Source organism: Vipera berus, assembly GCF_964194415.1.
Source record: "Vipera berus genome assembly, chromosome: 6".
NCBI classification, from domain to species: Eukaryota; Metazoa; Chordata; class Lepidosauria; order Squamata; family Viperidae; genus Vipera; species Vipera berus.
The window spans coordinates 57346342-57366364 of NC_138208.1; the positions used below are offsets into that span (position 1 = coordinate 57346342).

At 34.0% G+C, this 20023-nt stretch overlaps 1 protein-coding gene across 3 annotated transcripts in view; it reads right to left on the reverse strand.

Annotated features, from left to right (window-relative positions):
• Positions 1-20023, reverse strand: part of BLTP3B (bridge-like lipid transfer protein family member 3B) — a 66865-nt gene that overhangs the window by 11410 nt on the left and 35432 nt on the right. For all 3 annotated transcript variants that reach the window (XR_014026892.1, XM_081331045.1, XM_081331046.1), the window contains 6 exons: positions 19226-19419; positions 14263-15731; positions 13332-13507; positions 9940-10067; positions 7253-7403; positions 5587-5843 (listed from right to left, as the gene is read on the reverse strand). Coding sequence is in view for 2 of the 3 variants with exons in the window: in XM_081331045.1 (XP_081187171.1) it covers positions 5587-5843; positions 7253-7403; positions 9940-10067; positions 13332-13507; positions 14263-15731; positions 19226-19419 (2375 nt within the window). In the remaining variant the exon portion in view is untranslated. The remainder of the gene's footprint in view (positions 1-5586; positions 5844-7252; positions 7404-9939; positions 10068-13331; positions 13508-14262; positions 15732-19225; positions 19420-20023) is intronic.

A 20023-nucleotide genomic window follows, 5' to 3' on the forward strand; every position in this document is an offset into this window, starting at 1 on the left:
AAAGCTTGATCAAGAGAGAGGGAATAGCAAGAGAACAGAGGACTACAAGATCGACAAGATCTAAATATAAGTAATTAAAATGGAGAAAGAAAATGGAATTTTTTTCAGTGAACATAAATTGACTGAATTCCCCTTCAAAAAGAAATAAAATTTTCAGAAATCTATGGAAACTAAATATAGATATGTTTGCAAGAGACACATATAAAAAGACAACACTGCAAACTGTTGGAATACCCAAAAATTGGGAAACTTTACCATGCATCAGTGCAACAGAAAAAAAGAGGTGTAGTTGAATATATCAAAGAGGCAACAGACTCTAAAATGATTTATTCAGATGAAAAAAGAGGAATTGTGATGGTAGAAATACTTCTACATCAAAACAAACATTGTTGGTAGTAATATATGCACCAAATAATAAACAGGAAGAATTCTATCAAAATCTCCATAGAAAAATAATAGAAATGGACTATCAAATATTTGCTTAGTACGAGATTTCAATGCAATAGTGGATGGGACATTAGATTATAAAAGTAGCAAAACAGGAAAAAGTGCAAGAAAAAGATTACCTAAGACCTTTTTTTAATATGATAGAGGAAATTGGGGTACAAGATGTCTGGAAGGAAACTAATCCAGGAAAATTGCAATATACATTTTATTCAAATAGTCATAAATCCTGGTCCAGAAATGACATGATTTGGATGAAATCTGAATTAAGGACAAGTATGTAGGAGATAGAACTAGGTACATGGGCAGACCACAACCCCTTAAAAATGACATGGAAAGGAATACCAAAAAAACCTAAGATGGACTTTGAATCAATCTATATTAAAAGTAAAAGAATTTATAGAACTAGCAACAAAAACAATGGAGTTTTTCTTTAAAGAAAACAAAAAAGAAGATACAACACTACAAAACGTATGGGATACAGCCAAAACATATTTTAGAGGTACAGCTATAATATATATGGTGAAAAAAATAAAGAAAAAAGACAACAATATATATATTTTAAGGGAAGAATTTGAAAAATTAGAATTAGTACTGCAAATGAATCCTCAAAAGAAAACATTGAAAAAAATGGAAACAATAAACATAAATTAAATCTGTTGGAATCAGAAAAATTGGCACAGCAAATTAAAAGAGCATAACAAAACGTTTTTCAAAATGCAAACAAACCAGGAAGATGGTTTAAACTCAAAAAACAGAAGAAGAAATTGATAAATAACTTAGTAGATGAAAAAGGTTGCTTACAATTTAAAAATGAAGAAATAAAAAAGATAATTAAAAAATACTATAAGAAACTGTATGATATAGAAGAAATTCCACGGGAGAAAATGATTCAATATCTGGAAGAAAATAATTTACCAAAAATTTCAGAAAACTTTAAAATGATGTTAGAGGAAAAAATAACAATGATGGAAATAACAGAGGCTATAAGAAGACAAAAAAATGAGAAAACGCTGGGACCAGATGGATTACCGGTGGAGCTGTATAAATCTGTACAAGATACATTAAGTGTACCATTGAAGGATATCTGTAATGAACTTTTGTTAAACTCCCAAATACATGGACAGAAGCAAATATTACACTAATACCAAAAGAAGATTCAGAATTGACACAGACAAAAAATTACAGACCAATATTGTTATTAAATGTGGATTATAAAATTTTACTTCAATTATAGCAGAGAGACTGAAAAGATTTTTAACTGAATTTATATATTCAAACCAAAATGGATTTTTACCAAAGAGACAAATTAAAAATAATCTAAGAGTGATAATGGATATATTGGAATATTATGAACTGCAACAAGGGAAACAATTGGCACCAATATTTTTAGATACTCAAAAGGCGTTTGATAATGTTTCCTGGCAATTTATGATTCAGCAATTAAAAATAATGGACTTTGGACAAAACTTTATAAACATGATTAAAACAATATATAATAAACAAACAGCAAAAGTGATTGTAAATGGAGACTATACAGAGAACTTTGAGATAAGAAAAGATACAAGGCAAGAATGTACACTATCTCCATTGTTATTTATTTTAAATTTGGAAGTTCTAAATAGAAATATTAGACAAGATACAGAAATTAAAGGACTAGAAATAAAAGGTGAAACATACAAATTGCAAGCATTTGCAGATGGTTTGGTATTTATCCTAGAAGAACATTTGGAGACAATTCCTAAACTACTGGAAAAGATAGAACAGTATGGAGAAATAGCAGGACTGAAAATAAACAGAGAAAAAACTAAAGTAATAACTAAAGGTTGTTATATTTGGAGGGATATGATTTACAACTGAGGTGGCACACTTTTTTATAGTATGGGAAAAATAAAATCCATAAATACTTTCAAAACCACTATATAAGAAATGCATTATTATCAACATGGGGAAAAATAAAATGTAAAATATATCTGGAAATTCCAGTTTGGCTTTCAACAATGGAAGCATTTGTACATCCAAATTTAGTTAATTTTGAAAAAAATCTGGACATATAAACATATTCTAAATTCTGAAGGGAACTTAAAATCTAAACAAGAAATGGAAAACCAGGGTATCAATCTATCATGGTGGCATACTTACAAATGCAAGTTAGATATGACAAAGATGTTAAACTGTATGGATTTTATAAGGAGCAAATCTTGTTTGATAAGATATTATTAACCTCTGATGAGAAACTAATTAAGAAAATTTACAATTTTCTATTAAATTTGAAAATGGAAAGTGAACAAGTTAAAGAAACTATGATAAGATGGGCAAAAATTTTTTGGATATAATATAGAATTAGAAAAATGGCAAAACTTGTGGGAAAGAAACTATAAATTGACAATGTCAACTTCTTATAAAGAAAACTTATATAAAATGTTTTATCGATGGCACTTGCCACCAGCGGCAAGAATTATATTTGTGCAATATTGGAAAAATGAAGAAATACCATCAGATGAAGAAATAATTAAAAATACTAGAATGTGCGAAGATAGATAGACTGACTTTGAGGTTGAAAGAAAAAGAAGAAAGGAATATTATCAAACTTGGGACTTATTTTATCAATGGCTAGAGGAAAGAATAAAGGATTAGGAATTAAATTTGTATTAGTGAATGTAAACTCAGATATCACGTTTGTCGAACAAGTAATATTAAATGTATGAAAAAATCAATAAAAATCTTATATAAAAAAATGGCTACATCTGAAAAGAGTGATAAACCAGTTTAAATTAAATACTTTAGTGATATGGATCACAATTAAACCACTGCTGTTTAATATTTTCACAGTTGCCATAACAATAGGGATAAATATTTCAGTGTGATCCAATTTTGATTTGTTTGATAATCTATCAATTTGTTTTCTTCGTTGTCCATTCACATCTATAGACTACCACAGGGAATACAATTGCTTGCACTATTCTGATCTTTATAGTAATAGTAGGTCATCTGAATATCTTTTTCAAGGCTTTCTTGGCTGTTCTGCTCAAGTGTTACAGAATTCTATCACACATTTCTTGGCTTCTTGTTCCTTTACTGCAGGCATGTCAAACTGCCGGCCCACGGGCCGGATGCATCATACTGAAACCGTGCCCACCCCATTGCCGGCAATGGGGAAAAAGTCACATGATGTCACATGACATCATGTGACATCGCGAGTTTGACATGTCTGCTTTACTGGTAATGGTTGATCCGTAAAGGGAGAAGTTGTTTACCACTTTAAAATCTTCACTGTCATTTCTAATGCTGATTGTTGTACCTTCTGTCATTAGTATGGCCCTCTTAATATTTTAGTCCCACTTTTTCACTATGGTCCTTGAATTACTAGTAAACCCTGCAGATTCTTTGTATTTCTACTATTACAGTAGTTTCATCGGCATAGTGCAGGTTGTTGTGTTCCTCAGCCTTTACTAAAGCAATCTTGAGCATCTGACATCTCTTATTATAATCTGTGTTGGATGATTTTATGCATTATTTTGCTAGTATTTTGAGGATTATTAACAAAATAATCAGATTACAGCATAACAGGACAAATTAAGGACATTGTATGATAGTTCACACTCTCTATTAAGTCACCTTTTGGGTATTGGAATAAAGATTGATCTCTTCCAATCTGTTGGCCACTGTGCCATTCTCCAGATTTGTTAACATAACTTGGGATGAATCTTTTCTGATTCTTCTTCTGCTACTTGCCATATTTTTGTGGATATTCCATCAGTTCTTGTATCCTTCCAACTTGGTAATGACCAGAATGCTGATCTAACTTCTTCTATAACTAGAGGTTCTTTAACTAAAAAATACCTTGTAAATTATCTTGGATGTTTACATCTCTATTGTAAAATATTTTAGTACACTCCTTTCATCTTCATTTGATCTCCTTTGAATTGGTTACTTTCTGCCTAATGATGTCCTTTAGCATAATAATTCAAAATTGGAACTTCCTTCAGAGATCTTTTTTTCATCAAATTTTATTTTATTCAGAAGTTAAAATACAAACTCAAAAACAAAAACAAAATTGAACAGGACAAACAAAAGAAATGTGCATTAAAGAAAGAAAAACCATACACATATATTGTCCCCCCTAGTTGAATACTGATATTGATTGTTATCTGTACCTGGGTATCCTGCTTATGAATGTTATTACTTCATTGGATTTTTAATCTAAATTTTCAGAGTGCTTGTAAATTAAAAAGCATCATTTTTTCAAAGGCTTCCATAAAAGCCTTAACATTGATTTGGCACACGTCTTTGTTTTGCATCTCTTTTTATAGACATTGTAGAACGTGTATGATGCATAATGTTCAAAATCCTTAATTTCTTGTTGCTTTCATTTTCAATATATTTCAAACTTCATTGTAGACATATTGTTCACAACAAAAACACAGGCAATTCCTCTCAAGGACAAAAGAAATAAAAGTTCCATAAACAGTCTGACTACAAGAGAAGTTTGCCACCAGCCGGCTTTGGCAGAAAAGTCAGCTGTTGGTGGCAGGGAAAAAAACTGACCAAAGTGGAACAACCTGCCTCCAGAAATGGTGAATGCTCCAACAGTGGAAGTTTTTAAGAAGAGATTGGACAGCCACTTGTCTGAAATGGTATAGGGTTTCCTGCCTGAGCAGAGGGTTGGACTAGATGACCTCCAAGGTCCCTTCCAACTTTATTCTTATTATTATTTACAATACAAATTTCAGAAAGCCCTATATAAAAGGTGGGTTAAATCCAATAACACTTTTTAAAAATATACAGATTTTTTTTTTAATCCCATTTATATCCCGCCCTTCTCCGAAGACTCAGGGCGGCTTACAATCTAAGCACAAATCAAATGTGCTTGGCAATAGCCTTCATTCTATGTATATGCCTGCTTATTAGGGCTTTCACCCCACCTCCCCAAGCGGCATTATTACAAAGTCAGCTTATTGCCCCCAACAATCTGGGTCCTCATTTTACCTACCTCGGAAGGATGGAAGGCTGAGTCAACCTTGCTTCAGTCATAGGAATTAAGTATTTTTTTAAAGAAAGTTTCTATAAAAGTTGGCCTATTCATATAATGAATACAAACTCCGAACAAATACAGTATTAAGCTCACTAAAAATGACATACCTTTATGTTGATTTTTGTATTAGAAATTTTTACATTCATAGGCATCACTTCTGCAAGCATTTCATCTTCCAAGAAACGCTGAATGTTCATTAGTGAAGAAGTTAGGAAATCAGCAGTAAAATCTTCTACATGACATTGTAGAAACCCAGTTTTTTCAGATTTCAATGAATGTATTATAGCACTTGGTCCACTTTCCCATCTCAGTCTTACTTCAGGAGCTGGTTTAATTGGCCCAGCTGCACATTTAGGATCCGAACCTGTTATAAAATTAAATATGGAATTAAGTTATAGGTTGTTAAATGCATCTCTATAGAGCCTATTTTTGATATGATATAAAAGCAGTCCAGATAAAGGGATCTATCTTTTGATAAGTAATTGCCCCCATAATTTTACATTATAAATAGAAATAGTTAACCCCATAGAAATTTAAAAAATTACTAAAGTATGGCATGTTCTTCCTCTCACATTTTCATGCATTCTTATTTGCCTAAAGTCATTTCTCCCAATGCTTCATGTTAAGATGTATTGAGAAAGTATTGACAATAGTACTGTCAAGCTTCCCTCTTTCCAGTTTAGATTAAAGCAGTTAATCCAAGGAATAAGAAGTTTAAGATTATAATACAAGAATTTCAGCAAATCCTGTACTTTCATGTGAGGTCTGTGTATGTATGTGTGTGCATAGAGAAAGAGGGAGGGAGAGGTGGGGTAATCAATGACAGCAAAACTATCAATTTCCTCTCATTTTTTCAGCATAAGGGGAATTGCCCTTTTTAGGAAGGCAGGGCACTCTGTATTTGTTACTGTTTTGGAATCTGCTCTTCCTTTTTCTATGGTGAGAAATAACTTGCATTTTACAATATCAAATATATATATATATATATATATATATATATATATATATATATATATATATATATATATATATATATATATATATATGTGTGTGTGTGTGTGTGTGTGTGTGTGTGTGTGTGTGTGTGTAAATTACTAACACTGTCCGGTGTGACTACAGCCTGTTCGATGGCCTTTGAGATAAGGCTGAAAACAGGAAATAAAGATTTGCCCCATGTTTGGGGCCTAGCAAGGTAATCTAAGAGTCAACATATGAGACATATATATATATATATATATATATATATATATATATATATATATATATATATATATATATATATATATATATATATATATATATATATATCTGATGCAAGTGCTGAACAAGATTTTTTTATTTTTTTATTTTAATCCCATTTATATCCCGCCCTTCTCCGAAGACTCAGGGCGGCTTACAAGCTTAGCAGTAGCCTTCATTCTATGTCTATGCCTGCTTATTAGGGCTTTCACACACAGCCCAAGTGGCATTATTACAAAGTCAGCTTAATTGCCCCCAACAATCTGGGTCCTCATTTTACCTACCTCGGAAGGATGGAAGGCTGAGTCAACCTTGAGCCTGGTGGGACTCGAACCTGCACTAATTGCAGGTTAATGGTTGTTTCAATTTCTGAAGTTTTAAAAAAAGCATTTCTGTCAGTTTCCAATTTTTTTTATAAACAATGTATGTCTGACACAATAACATATTTTTTATAATTCATTAACAAAAAGAGCCGTTCATGGTACTATTACTAAAGCGAAAATACTGTTAGTGCCTTTTTGTGTTATTTCTTACCTGCTGTTCGGTTGCAAAGATAATGTCGAACACTGATATTGCCCAGCTGATTTGGTAAAACATGATTTATCTGGAGGCATACTTCTGTGTCTTCACCTCTGATGTCAATTTCACCATTAATACCAAATATTTTAAAAACTACCACTGACATCTGTCAATAAAATAAAAAATGCAAATAATCCGTTAAGAGACAGTTTTTTTTTCTTTTTCAAATACTTCATTTGGATAATGTAGTAGCTTTTAAGAAGTTTTGTTGCTCACTCTGTGAATCAGGGATGTACAAAACGTTTCACATTCAAAATGTTTCTAACTTGAACTACTTCATTTTGGGTTAAAAATAATTGTTTCAAGTTTAACATGGGCTGTTCCCATCATTCCATAAATGTTTCAAGTTTGAAACAAAACACTTTACAGGATAGGTGAAATAGCTTGAGACAATTCTTGGGATTTTAGGCAAAATTGTTTGATCTCAAAATGTTCCATATACTGCTAAATAAAGTTGTTTATATCTGATCTAAGTTAGACTTATTATTATAGATGCTAATAGTAACTACTATAGTCTGTTTTTCACATTTGCTTGGATTTTTAATATTTTTACTTCCAAGATACTAAGAAGATGCTTTGCTAAATCGAATATGTTAATTATATATTCATTAAATTACAAATATATATCTATGTGTAGATTTGTAATACATTTATGATCTCCTGTAAAAACCTTTGTTACAGGCAATATAGTACCTGAAACAGAATCAATGCAGCTGGAAAAGTTTTCAGACACATAAAAAAAGGCTTATAGAGAGAGGTTAGGCTAAGCAACCATTTAGTATAGGTAGTCATTGACTTACAACCTTTCATTCCGTTACCATCCAAAGTTTAAAAAAGTGACTTACGGCCATTTTTGACACTTACGACCATTGCAGCATCCCTATGGCCATATAATCAAATTCACAACCTGGTAACTGGCTCATATTTATGACAGTTGCACTGTCCTGGGGTCATGTGATCATCTTTTGCAATCTTCTGACAACCAAAGTCGATGGGGAAGCCAGATTCATTTTACAACTGTAATACTAACTTAATAACTGCAGTCATTCACTTAACAACTGTGGCAAGAAAAGTCAGAAAATGGGGCTTAACAACTGCCTGGCTTAGCAACAGAAATTTTGGGTTCAATTGTGGCCCCATCTATCCTGCCATCCAAATCATTGATGAAGATGTTGAAGAGCACTGGGCCCAGAACAGAGCCCTGGGGCACCCCACTACATATTTCCCTCCATGTAGATGCAGTTCCATTGAGGACCACACGCTGAGTACAGCCGGTCAGCCAGCTACAAATCCAACTGGTGGTGATACTGTCTAACCCACATTTTTCTCTCTTATCAAGTAGTAGGTTGTGATCTACTTTATTAAATGCTTTACTGAAGTCCAAGTAAATTATATCCACAGCATTCCTCTGGTCCACAATTTTGTCAGTTGGTCAAAGAATGCAATAAGACGTCTGGCATGATCTGTTTTTGACAAACCCATGTTGGCTTTTGGTAATGACTTTGTTTGCCTCTAGGTGTTCGCTGATTCGTTGTTTGATTATATTTTCCAGAATCTTCCCAGGTATTGAGGTCTGTAGTTTCCTGGATCCATTTTTTCCTTTTTTGAATAGGAAATCCAGAGTCTAAATATGGCTCCTAGAAAGTTCTACTATCTTACAATGACCCAAAACACACAAGTCTTACCACCAAAGATTAGTTAAAGCAGAACCAAGTTAATGTTTTGGATCAAGTCAGAGTCCTGACCTTAATTCTATAGAAATGTTGTTATGGAAGGACTTGAAGTGGGTAATCCACAAGAGGAAGTCCACCAACCTCCTAAAACTGAAGTGGTTCTATAAGGAGGAATCAACTAAAATTCCTCCAAGCCCATGTGTAGGACTGATCAAAAGTTGTCAAAAATGTTTAGTTGCAGTTACTGTTGCTCAAGCAGGGCATACCAGTTATTGAAAGCAAAGGTTCACATACTTGTGTCACACACAAATATGTAGCTTTGGATCATTTTGCTCAATAAATAAATGAGTAAGAGTAATGTTTTTTTACTCCTTTGTTCTAATTGGATTCTCTTTATGTAGTTTTAGAACATGTGCGGACAACAGATCACATTTTAGGCGTATTTATGCAGGAACATTGAAAATCCAAAAGGCCTCAGAAATTTTAAAGCACCACTGTAACTCTTGAAGAATAGGACTGTCCCATAAAAGCCAAATTTTTCCAAACAGCCTTTGTACCAATCAAAGATATCCATCTTGTCTGGAGAAAAGACATGGGACTGTTTGTGAACTAATAAAATCTGCTAACCCCATCCACCTTCTGTTCTCTAGGGGCTTAGGGTTTCAGGTGTGATTTCCTGAAAATTATAGCTGAACAAGGTAACATTTTATTTTTTTTGTTACTGAAGTACTTTAAAACTCTAATCATTTAGTAGAGCCTGAGGTACAAAACAAAAGTTTATTTAACTTTTATGACAACAGTAAAGTAGTAAATTGTGTTGCATTTTTGTTAAGCAAGCACCATTTTTTATCATGGCTATGCATTAATTCCCCCCCACCCGCCCATTCTACAATTAACCAAAAAGAGGTATTTCAGTTTTCCCAAGAGTTGCTTAGATATATAAAAGTGTGGTTTTTTTAAGAGTATTACCATTTCTTCACTAGCATCCTGATTACCCTCTGAAATGGCACTGAGGACATCTGGGGATGATTCACCATAGTTCTCGTTCTCTATGCCTTCATCAGGCATATTTTCCACTGGTTTATTGGATAAGATAGCTGGCAGATTCACATTGTGGAAAAAGAATGAAGGTTGAGTATTCATATGCAAACAATCACAGTAGATTAATCTGGTTGCACATCAAAGTACATAAAATAAACTGGTTTTAAATAATTTGATTAAATTTTCTCATTTAAGATGGGAGGGAGAGATAAAAAGGATATCACATTTTGATCTAGTTAGTTGATAGACAGAGAGAGTGCAGACAGACAGGAACATTCAGCACAATGTTTAACCAAAATAGGACGCAGATTCCTACTATGAAGCCACCAAAAAACCTGATAGTTTGAATTCTTTCTTGAATTTTATTTAAAACTTCTCTAAAGTTTTTAAGTTTTGAAAATGTAACAGTAAATAAACAAGTACCCATAACTTTGCAAATTATAGTAAATACGCTCAATGGAAAACATAATTCCACACTTAATAGTAATATATATAAAAACATAAGAATCTGCTCCTTGTCCTACAATCACCATTTATCCATAATTAAAAATTCATCCATGATGAATATGCCATGGATGAATTTCGGTTGGCTTGCAATCATATTGACAGTTATCTGAAACTGAGACTCTCTGGTGATCTATTAAACCAATAATGAAAGAGCCATCAATATATCATATTTTTAATTATGGTAATTTGCAGGGCTTTTTTTCTCACAGAACGCTCAGAACGGTGTTCCGGCACCTTTTTTTTTTTTTGCAAAAAAAAAAATGCTTTTGCACAAGCTGTGCTGCTATTGGCTTAAGCCTATTGCAGGCTTCGCTCTTTTATGACTCATGGACTTCAACTCCCAGAATTCCTGAGTCAGGTATGCTATTGGCTTTTGGAAGCCAATAGGAATTGCTGCTGAGCTTGCCAAAAGACCCGGCAGGCAAATGTTGCACAGACAAGTTGCAGCGAAGGCTCCCCAACTACACCATTTCAACTAGGTAAGTAAGATATTATTTGCAAATAGGATATCCAAGTATGACTCAAGGAAATTTTCCCTGCATGGAGGGAGTAGTGGTTTGTTTCACTTTGTTTTACTTTTCAAATTGCTGTAGGGAAGAAATGATGATTAGAAAAAGGCAGGAAGTTATTTTTATTAGGAAGAATTCATTTATCCCATGCTAGATCTTTGGGAGCTTAGTACCACCAGCACAGAACATTTGCTTTTCTGAAACTTCATTAAAATTCAATTCCTGATAGGGGCATTTGAAAAAAAAAGTTATTTATTAAATTTATATGCTGACTATCTCACCAGGATGACTCTGAAGTCAAGGAGAGGGCTTGCAACTTCTGTTTGTAGTTATCCACGTTTCTGCACACTGAGATAATCAGCCATTGTACAAATACAGAGCCTATCATGCTTTTATATTTATATGGAACAGATACATTACCTGAAATTTTTGGAATGTGTAAAAAATTTGAACCAGCCCAGAAACTCATTTCCCATTGTTTGTATATAGAAAGTAAACCCTGAAACAGATTTGGAAAAAGCAAGGACTTTGATTAAATGGAAATGTTTGATTCCTTACTCCAATGTCTTTACTCTTATGGGATGACAGAAGATTATTTGGAAAAATATTTTGATTTCTCTGGCATGCGATGGCGCTGCTGTGATGATGGGATGTAAAAGTGGAGTGAAAAAATTGCTGTCAGAACGTTTTCCTTCTATTATAGTTTGGCATTGTGTTAATCACAGACTAGAATTATCAGTAGGTGATGCTGCCAAGGAAACTTCAGGAATAAATAGATTCCAATCATTTATTGATAAACTGTATGTCATATACCATGCTTCACCAAAGAATAGTAGAGAGTTGCATTCATGTGCAGAATTACTGGGGACTGAGCTGCTGAAAATTGGAAGAATTTTAAGTACCCGATGGGTACTAGTTTGCATACAGTTTTGGCTGTATGGAATAATTTTGAATCCCTTGTGTATCATTTTGAACAAGCAATGCATGATCCTACAAGAGATAAAAATGATAAATGCACTTATGATGGCTTGAAAAGAAAAATAACATCTACAGAATTTTTATTGGACCTAGGATTGATGTGTGACGCTCTCCAAGAATTGTCAGATTTAAGTTTGGATCTACAATATCGACTTGTATACGGCAAATAAGAAAATAAACATACTGGTACAAGTTTTTGAAGAAAGAAGACAGAACAGGACCCAGATTGTTGGGGGCAATAAGATGACTTTGTAATAATGCCTCTTGGGGGGGGGGCGAAAGCCCTAATAAGCAGGCATATACATAGAATGAAGGCTATTGCTAAGCACATTGATTTGTGCTTTAAATTGTAAGCCGCCCTAAGTCTTCGGAGAAGGGCGGGATATAAATGGGATTAAAAAAAACAAACTTTGGGCCCTATTATAAATGTGCTGTTGCTGCTGTAAGTGATCTTTGCTTTTGTGGAGTTTTACTTCACAAAAGAGATTCAAAAAAGGATCCTCCCATTGACCCAAGTATATTTTATACAAAATTGAAAGAGTCAATTGAAAAAAGATTACTTGATAGCAGACGATGAGTTGGAGTATTGGTCTCGCGTATTTGATCAAAAACATTGGCCTGAAGATGTTAATACTCAACTGACATTTGGAGAAGTGGAAATTAGAAACTTATCAATCAGACTGCAACTAAATGAAAGAGAAATGATTCGTGGATTCCGTGAATATATTCTCGAAAAGACATATCCAGAAAAACTGTTGCATTTGATACGGACTCTGAATACCATTCCTATTTCTTCAAGTGAATGCGAACGTGGGTTTTCACAGATGAATCTAATTGCCACCCCAACAAGGGCTTCGTTAAAGACTAAGACAATTTCAGCACTTTTGTTCATCAAACTTGTCGGACCACCTCTGAGACTTTTCAATCCTTCAAAGTACGTTGATCTGTGGTTACACAGAGGACGACATTCGGCAAGGAAAGGAATCAAGATTTGCCAGATGAGAATTGGACAAAAGTTTGGAGTTTTCTATGAACATTTTTCTTAAATACAATAAATTAAATGTATGTTATGAACTGAATATATAATTGTTTAATTATATAAATATATAAATAAAATTATATAAATAAAAGATTAACAAGATGAGAGTTCCAGCACCTTTTTTTAAGAAAAAAAGCCCTGGTAATTTGTTTATTGTAGGCCAAAAAGATACATCTGAAATTTATAAAATATTTTTAAAACAGGAACTAAAATTAATTCTTGTACTAATGAAGTGAAGAAAAGATAGTATTGTTTACATTCAAAAGTGTGTCTGAAATTTTTTATACCTTTTTCCAAAAAGCTTTGGCTGTCACTTCCATCACTTTCCAAACAGTGATCCTCAAATAAGATGCTGTCAGTAGAAATGGTATCCAAAGAAGCTTGTGATGGACTTTTCTTCATGTTCTTATAAGAAACAGAGAATGCAGGAAGATTGGACTGGCACGATTCCATAGGCTTTCCACTTTTTGATATAAAGATATTAGGAAATCATTACTTAAGGTAAAAAAATTACAAAATAAAATAAAAATCCTTTAAATCTGTAATTAAAAGAAATGTTGATGAAAATATAGTAATTATATACCCAGGAATATATTCATGCTTGATTTTAGTAGTCAGATTACAATCCTGTAACTAATTAGAACTAACAGTCTATGTACTTATTAAAGGATGATATGATTTGTGTTTTTGTTTTAAGCTGACAAGTGATCACAGATAAAATCTTTTATCTAGCAGGTGCATTTTTCATACATTTCCTAAAGTAAGTATTGTATGAAATCTATGCAATGTTCACATCCCCATTTTAAAAATGAATTTGTAATATAAAAATGTAATAGGTAGAAGTATGAAAAAATGATGATGCCTTCTGATTCATTCCAAACACTAGGAACTTTTCTCCAGCTCCAACTGCATACTGATTATTGTTCCAATATATTGTATCATTCCGTTCTACATAGAGGATTCCTATAAGTATGCTAGCTGCTAGCCAAAGAAATGCATTATAAACAGGGTTTAAATGATTAATCTGATAAGTTATGATTACAGAACAGATGCAATGCAATATGCCAAAAAAAACATTAAAATTTGACAGCCAATTTCCAGCTTTGTAATATCAACAAGTAATCTAAAGACTCAGAACATCTTTAATCCCTCTAATTTTACTCTACTGACCTTAAGTCCCAATCCAAACCATGTTAATTTGTAGAATATTTTCTGTACCTTAATGGAGACTGAAATGCAAGCATTTTTGCTGTGTTCAATTTTTCTTTGCCATTTTCAAACTTCTCAGACTGTCCCACAGAATCAGTTTCAGTTTCTATGTCTTTAACAGCTGAGCATTCTGCTTTACTTTTGTTATTTGAGAAACCACTTTTCTCTTCTTCCTTGCCCATCAGTATTTTGATAGGGTCTTCTCTGCAATTTGACATATCAGCCAATTCTCTAGGATAGGAATTGTCACTTAGTGATTCAAAAATTTCTTCTGAATCACTATGACTGAAAAGCCCACTATTACTTTCTTCATTCATTTTCCTCCAAGGTTTTTCTGCTGCATCATTTGAAAATGAACTTTCGCTTGGCAAATCCATGTCACTATTTGATTTTAAAACTGGATTCATCAACATATTGAGATTAGTATTCAGAGACCCAGAGTTGGTTACAACATTAATATCTAAATTGTTCGTCTGTGTAGTAGAAGTAGTAAGTAGCTTGCTTTTTGATTCACAAGCTTCTCTGTTTTCCTTGGGTAGGAGATCTGATGTCCCTGGACCTCCTTGTTCTAAAATGGGAGGATTGCACATGCTTCCTTGCACTAGTGGATGAAGCAACAAAGCTATGTCAGCACTTTTCAATAAGATCCCAATACAGACATTTGCCTCTTTTGCTGGATTACCTGTCACAGTCTCTACATCTTTCCTCAAGTTGTCCAAGAGTAACACAAGAGATTCTTGTAGGTAAAGTAAGAAAAGATATTGGTAATGATTTATCTGCATGCTTACATGTTTCTGAATATGAAGTAAAACATGAATGTCTGCAACATATGCAGACTGAGATTCTGAAGTGCCTTTAGTGGAGCCCAAATTTTCAGTACCACTGATGAAGGCTTCCATTTCAGTACTATAATATTCTCTCAGACGTTTTTTATGCTGCAGGCGATTAGCAAGATCACAAGACTCACTTTTCAGAATGTTGAGAGATTCCTGATTGCAAAAAGGCTCTTTGCATGACTGTTCACATCTCATAGGTTGACAAATCCAAAGTGTAAGTGGGAATGAATCCACAAAGCTTATTGGCCGTCCTTTCCCACTCTTCATTCCTTCATAGTCCATCCAAAATTGGGAAAAATGCACTGCCCAAACATCTGACGCAGCGGAAGTTTTAAGTGCATATTTATTCAGTTGAGGAGTAATAATACCTTTATAGATATCATGTAGTTTTGTATCTTGTTCATGGGCATGTCTTTGAAAAATGGGATGCAAAAGATTAAAACAGTCAGAAGATTTGGGAAACTCTGTGAAAGTTCTACTGAAGAATGTAGAGTCTTTGAAGTTTTGAAATGCTGCTTCCAAATCAGAGTGTCTACAATATGCTGAATGTCTAGCATTTGTAGCAATCATTTCAGAACTCTGAATGGAAATTGCATATGGATCATCTCTATGTTTCTGCTTCCTTTCAGAAGGAATGATGAGCTACAATGATAAAAAAAATAAACTTAGAAAACTGTATGTGTGGATCAAACAGAATTCACTGAATAAATATTCTTCAAAGAAAAGTAAATTGTTCAAGGAGTATCTGATCAATACACATAAAAGTTATTAATATATATAACTCACCAAATTGTGGGTTATACAATCCCCAAACCAGCTGAATAAGAGAATGAAGAAAATAGCAGTCCACAATGGCTACTGGATTTGGTCTCAAGTCTAATTAATTAATATTAATTTAATTTTAATTTCTATAGCTGCTTATCTCAGTCAATGACTCTGGGAGGCTTACAGTTCAAAAATGTATGAAAATACTAAAAACATTTTAAAACAATAAAAACCAATAGAAACATCCAAATTAAATACACATAGCCGCTGAGATACTTGGCTACTTAGCAAGATAGCCAGGAAATGGGGCCCTTAACACATTCAGCATCCTAGGCATGAGAACAAAGCCAGGTTTTTAGGGCCTTATGAAAGGCTAACAGGGTCAACACCATAGAGCAGGGGCCACTGTGTAAAAGCACACTATGGTAGTTTATATTCTAACTACTTTCCGATCAGATTAGTTTTAAGAAGCAAAATATAGAGAAAGCCTTAAAGTGTGAGTTACAGCTAGTTCAGACTACAACAGCTAGTACTGTGAATAATGTAGTCATATAGAATCACATATCCATTCAGAAGAAACTGTATTGATTACTCATTTTCTTTAGGAGCAATTCTACCTGGAAACCTACACTCCTTGTTTTCCATACTTGTCCCACTTGTTCCTGAAAACTGAATTTAAAAATTCCAGGCTAGAGAGCAGAGGTATGCTGCTATCACAGGATCTGGTTGATCATTCCACTGTCTTGCTCTTTCCACGCAAGAAGGGAAAACAGCCCTTGCTACCTGGCTCCTGTGTTGGTGGTGTTACAGGTTCCTGCCTTCTCCTTTTAAATATTGCTACTTTCTTACTACTTCCTGTTCATTTGTTTCTCAGATTTTGCATACATGAATGGCTTCATACATCTTTCCCATGTTTCTCCTTTGAAGCTAATATTTCAATGCTACCACTGTTAACGCAGAGAACAGATTGTTCCTTTGTTCCACTATGGGTGAGTAGAAATTTTGTGTTAATGAAGAACTGATAGTTGAAATTTAAGGAAGCAAAGAAGTACCATTCACCAAAATTTTGTAACATTGTTCAAATATTGAGGAAGGAAGGGAAGTAGAACCATTGCAGTACAGTGGGCACAGTGTAGGAAAGAAAGGAGAGAATGGGTAGGAACTATAAGGTTGCCCACAGAATGGAATGGAATGAATATACTAGACTCCATGATGTTTATGAGCCATTGGATTAGCTGGAAGAAATAAAAAAAGGAAAGCTACTGACTAGCTAAGATCATAGCAACTCATTGTGAAAAAAATCATCAGCCACCAGAGACAATGGGCAAGTCAAGCACTACAGACAATTGGAATTGCAGATGTCACTAAAGAGGAATAAAGCACAGTTGATTAAATACTCAAAATGGCTTAACTTGACTTTAATTTAATTTAATTTAATTTAATTTAATTTTAATTTAATAATATTTATATACCGCCCTTCTCCCTGAGGACTCAGGGCGGTTCACAGGGCAGAATAAAATACTAAATACAAACGTTAAAACAAGATTAAATAATTGCCCATATTAAAACAGTTGGAATAAAATTCTAAAACACCAAGTTAAAATTAAAGCACAAAATTAAAAAACCCCACCAATCCCCATCAGGCTAGGCCGGCTTGAACAAACAGAAACGTCTTGAGATCGCGACGAAAGGAGCGGAGATCGGGCGCCATCCGGAGCTCTACCGGTAGCTGATTCCACAGCTCCGGAGCGCCCACAGAGAAGGATCTCCCCCTGGGGGCCACCAATCGACATTCTCTGATCGGTGGCACCCTGAGGAGGCCCTCTCTGTGGGAACGCACAGGGCGCAGGGAGCTTGATGCCGGCAGCAGATGTTCCCTAAGGTACTCCGGCCCCATGCCATGAAGGGCTTTAAACACTGTTACCAGTACCTTGAATCTCACCCGGAAGACAACTGGCAACCAATGCAGCTCACGGAGCAGCGGTGTAACGTGGGAGTATCGGGAGACTCCCAACACAACTCTCGCGGCTGCATTCTGTACCAGTTGGAGCTTCCGGGTGGTCCTCAAGGGCAGCCCCATGTAGAGAGCTTTGAATATAAAGCAATACTTCTAAAGTACTTTTCAAAACAGAAGCTGGGGTGTATTTGCAGTAGGCTTGGACTAGGTGGAGGATTGTTCTTGCACTCAGGATAGGGTGAATGACATACTAATTATAGGGCAAACAGAAACTATTGAACAGTCTAAGTCTAAAGAAATTGAATCTGCTTATCTTTAAAACCCTGAGTGGTCTCAAATAGTTGAAGGATCACATCTGGCTTTAATATCCAGTCCATGTTTAATATGGTCAGAAAGTATTTTTTAAAATGACTTGGATACATTGCATAGCAACTAGTCCTCTCTCTTGTAGTCTCCAATTATGGAACTTCTTCTCATGTAAACATGAGTGCTACTATCACTTCATTTTTTTTAGTACTAGTTTAATTACTTTTTGTTTGCAGAAGTATTTTCATTTATTTAATTTTTTTGTTTTTTTTTATCTTACTGCTTTTATTATTGTATTTTGACTACTTATAACCTGCCATGTTTTATGATTTTTGGTCAGTTTTAAATCAAAATAATAATAAATCTCAGCTTGTTGCAATTCTGCAGAGGAATGTATTCCTTTTAAAGTTTTTTATGCCCAAAGAATCCATATATTCTTGACTATCAAACAACTACTATCCCCAATATGCTATTTATCTATAAATTGATCTCCACAGCTACAGGTACATCATTGAATCTCTGAATATTTGTTTTCTGATGTTCCTATTATACTGTCATTCTTTTTAGGTTCAAACAGTCCTGCTATTTGATTTGTTTGCCCCAGGCATTTATATTGCTGCTTTAATACTTAGAAGCTGCCCACAGTTGTGTTTCAGTGGAGGAAGTTTAAAAAAAAATTCCCACCTCATAACTCAGAGACTAATTAATTTATGAATTACCATTAATTTATGAACATAGAATACTTATACTTAAATGTGTATTCCCCCAAAATTGTCAGAACCTTTTATAAAAAGTTAGTAATCAATGTTATCTATAATATACAATCACACTGAAAGCATTATATGGTATCAGTGGTATACTGAGAAATATATTCAAATTATGCATGATCTATGTTAGAGCTATGTTAGAAGTTTGAAAATTTAAAAATCTGAAAGGTCCAAATGTCCTATAAAAGTTAGAAACCAAGACAATCACTGGCACATTGTCCATGATCTGTCATTTAAAAATGGCTCCAGTTTCAGTTTCAAAACAGGGACTGTTGTCATGCGTCGTTCTTTATAGGAATGAAACACTTAGCAATGTTGTGTTATGCTTTTGCAAACTGTACCTTTATCATTAATCCGTCAACTCGAACATCAACATGTTCTTCTGATTTTGAATTGTCATTTAACTTGTACATGGCCATAAACTGACTGAGACTCTGTTTCATATCCAATACAAATTGATTTAGCCAAAGAATACTTCTCTCGTCCAAAGTTAACTGCAGTGCATTTAGTTGAATATACAAGTTTGCATTTGGAACTAAAGGAAATAAAAACAAAAGTATTAGATTAAAAAGTTTTAAAAGTAGAGTTACCATGTCTATAATAAGCTAGGTGCTTGAAGAATATTGGCTCCAAGGAAAAACAGAGTTGTTATTAGTATGGCAGTGGTTTCCTTTGTGTGGCACTAAATCTATAATAATATTTTGATAACTGCCATAGTAGAAATGAGATTTGAAAAAAAAATCACAAATACCAGAGAAATTTACAAAAAATTGCAATACATAGCTTTTTATATAGCTTTGATCCCTTTTAGGATATTCCATTCCAATTCTAGTTTCAGTTTCTTTGTAATTATTTTATCATCCACACTAATGTTTTGAACAAGATAAATGTGTTATATGCGGTGCTAAGTAAATAGTCTTAAACTTTGTTTCTGAAATGTTTGTCAAACCTGTCCTATGGTATAATCCTCCAACTTCTCTTCCATCCTTAGGTTGCAATGGATAGAACATGTCTATTATAATATCACTGGGGAAAAACATATTGGCACATTCCATATAAATAGGAATTCTAATTTAGAAATGCTGGGATTAGGTATAGGAAATCAATAGAAAATCAGCATATCTCCCCATATTTGGGTT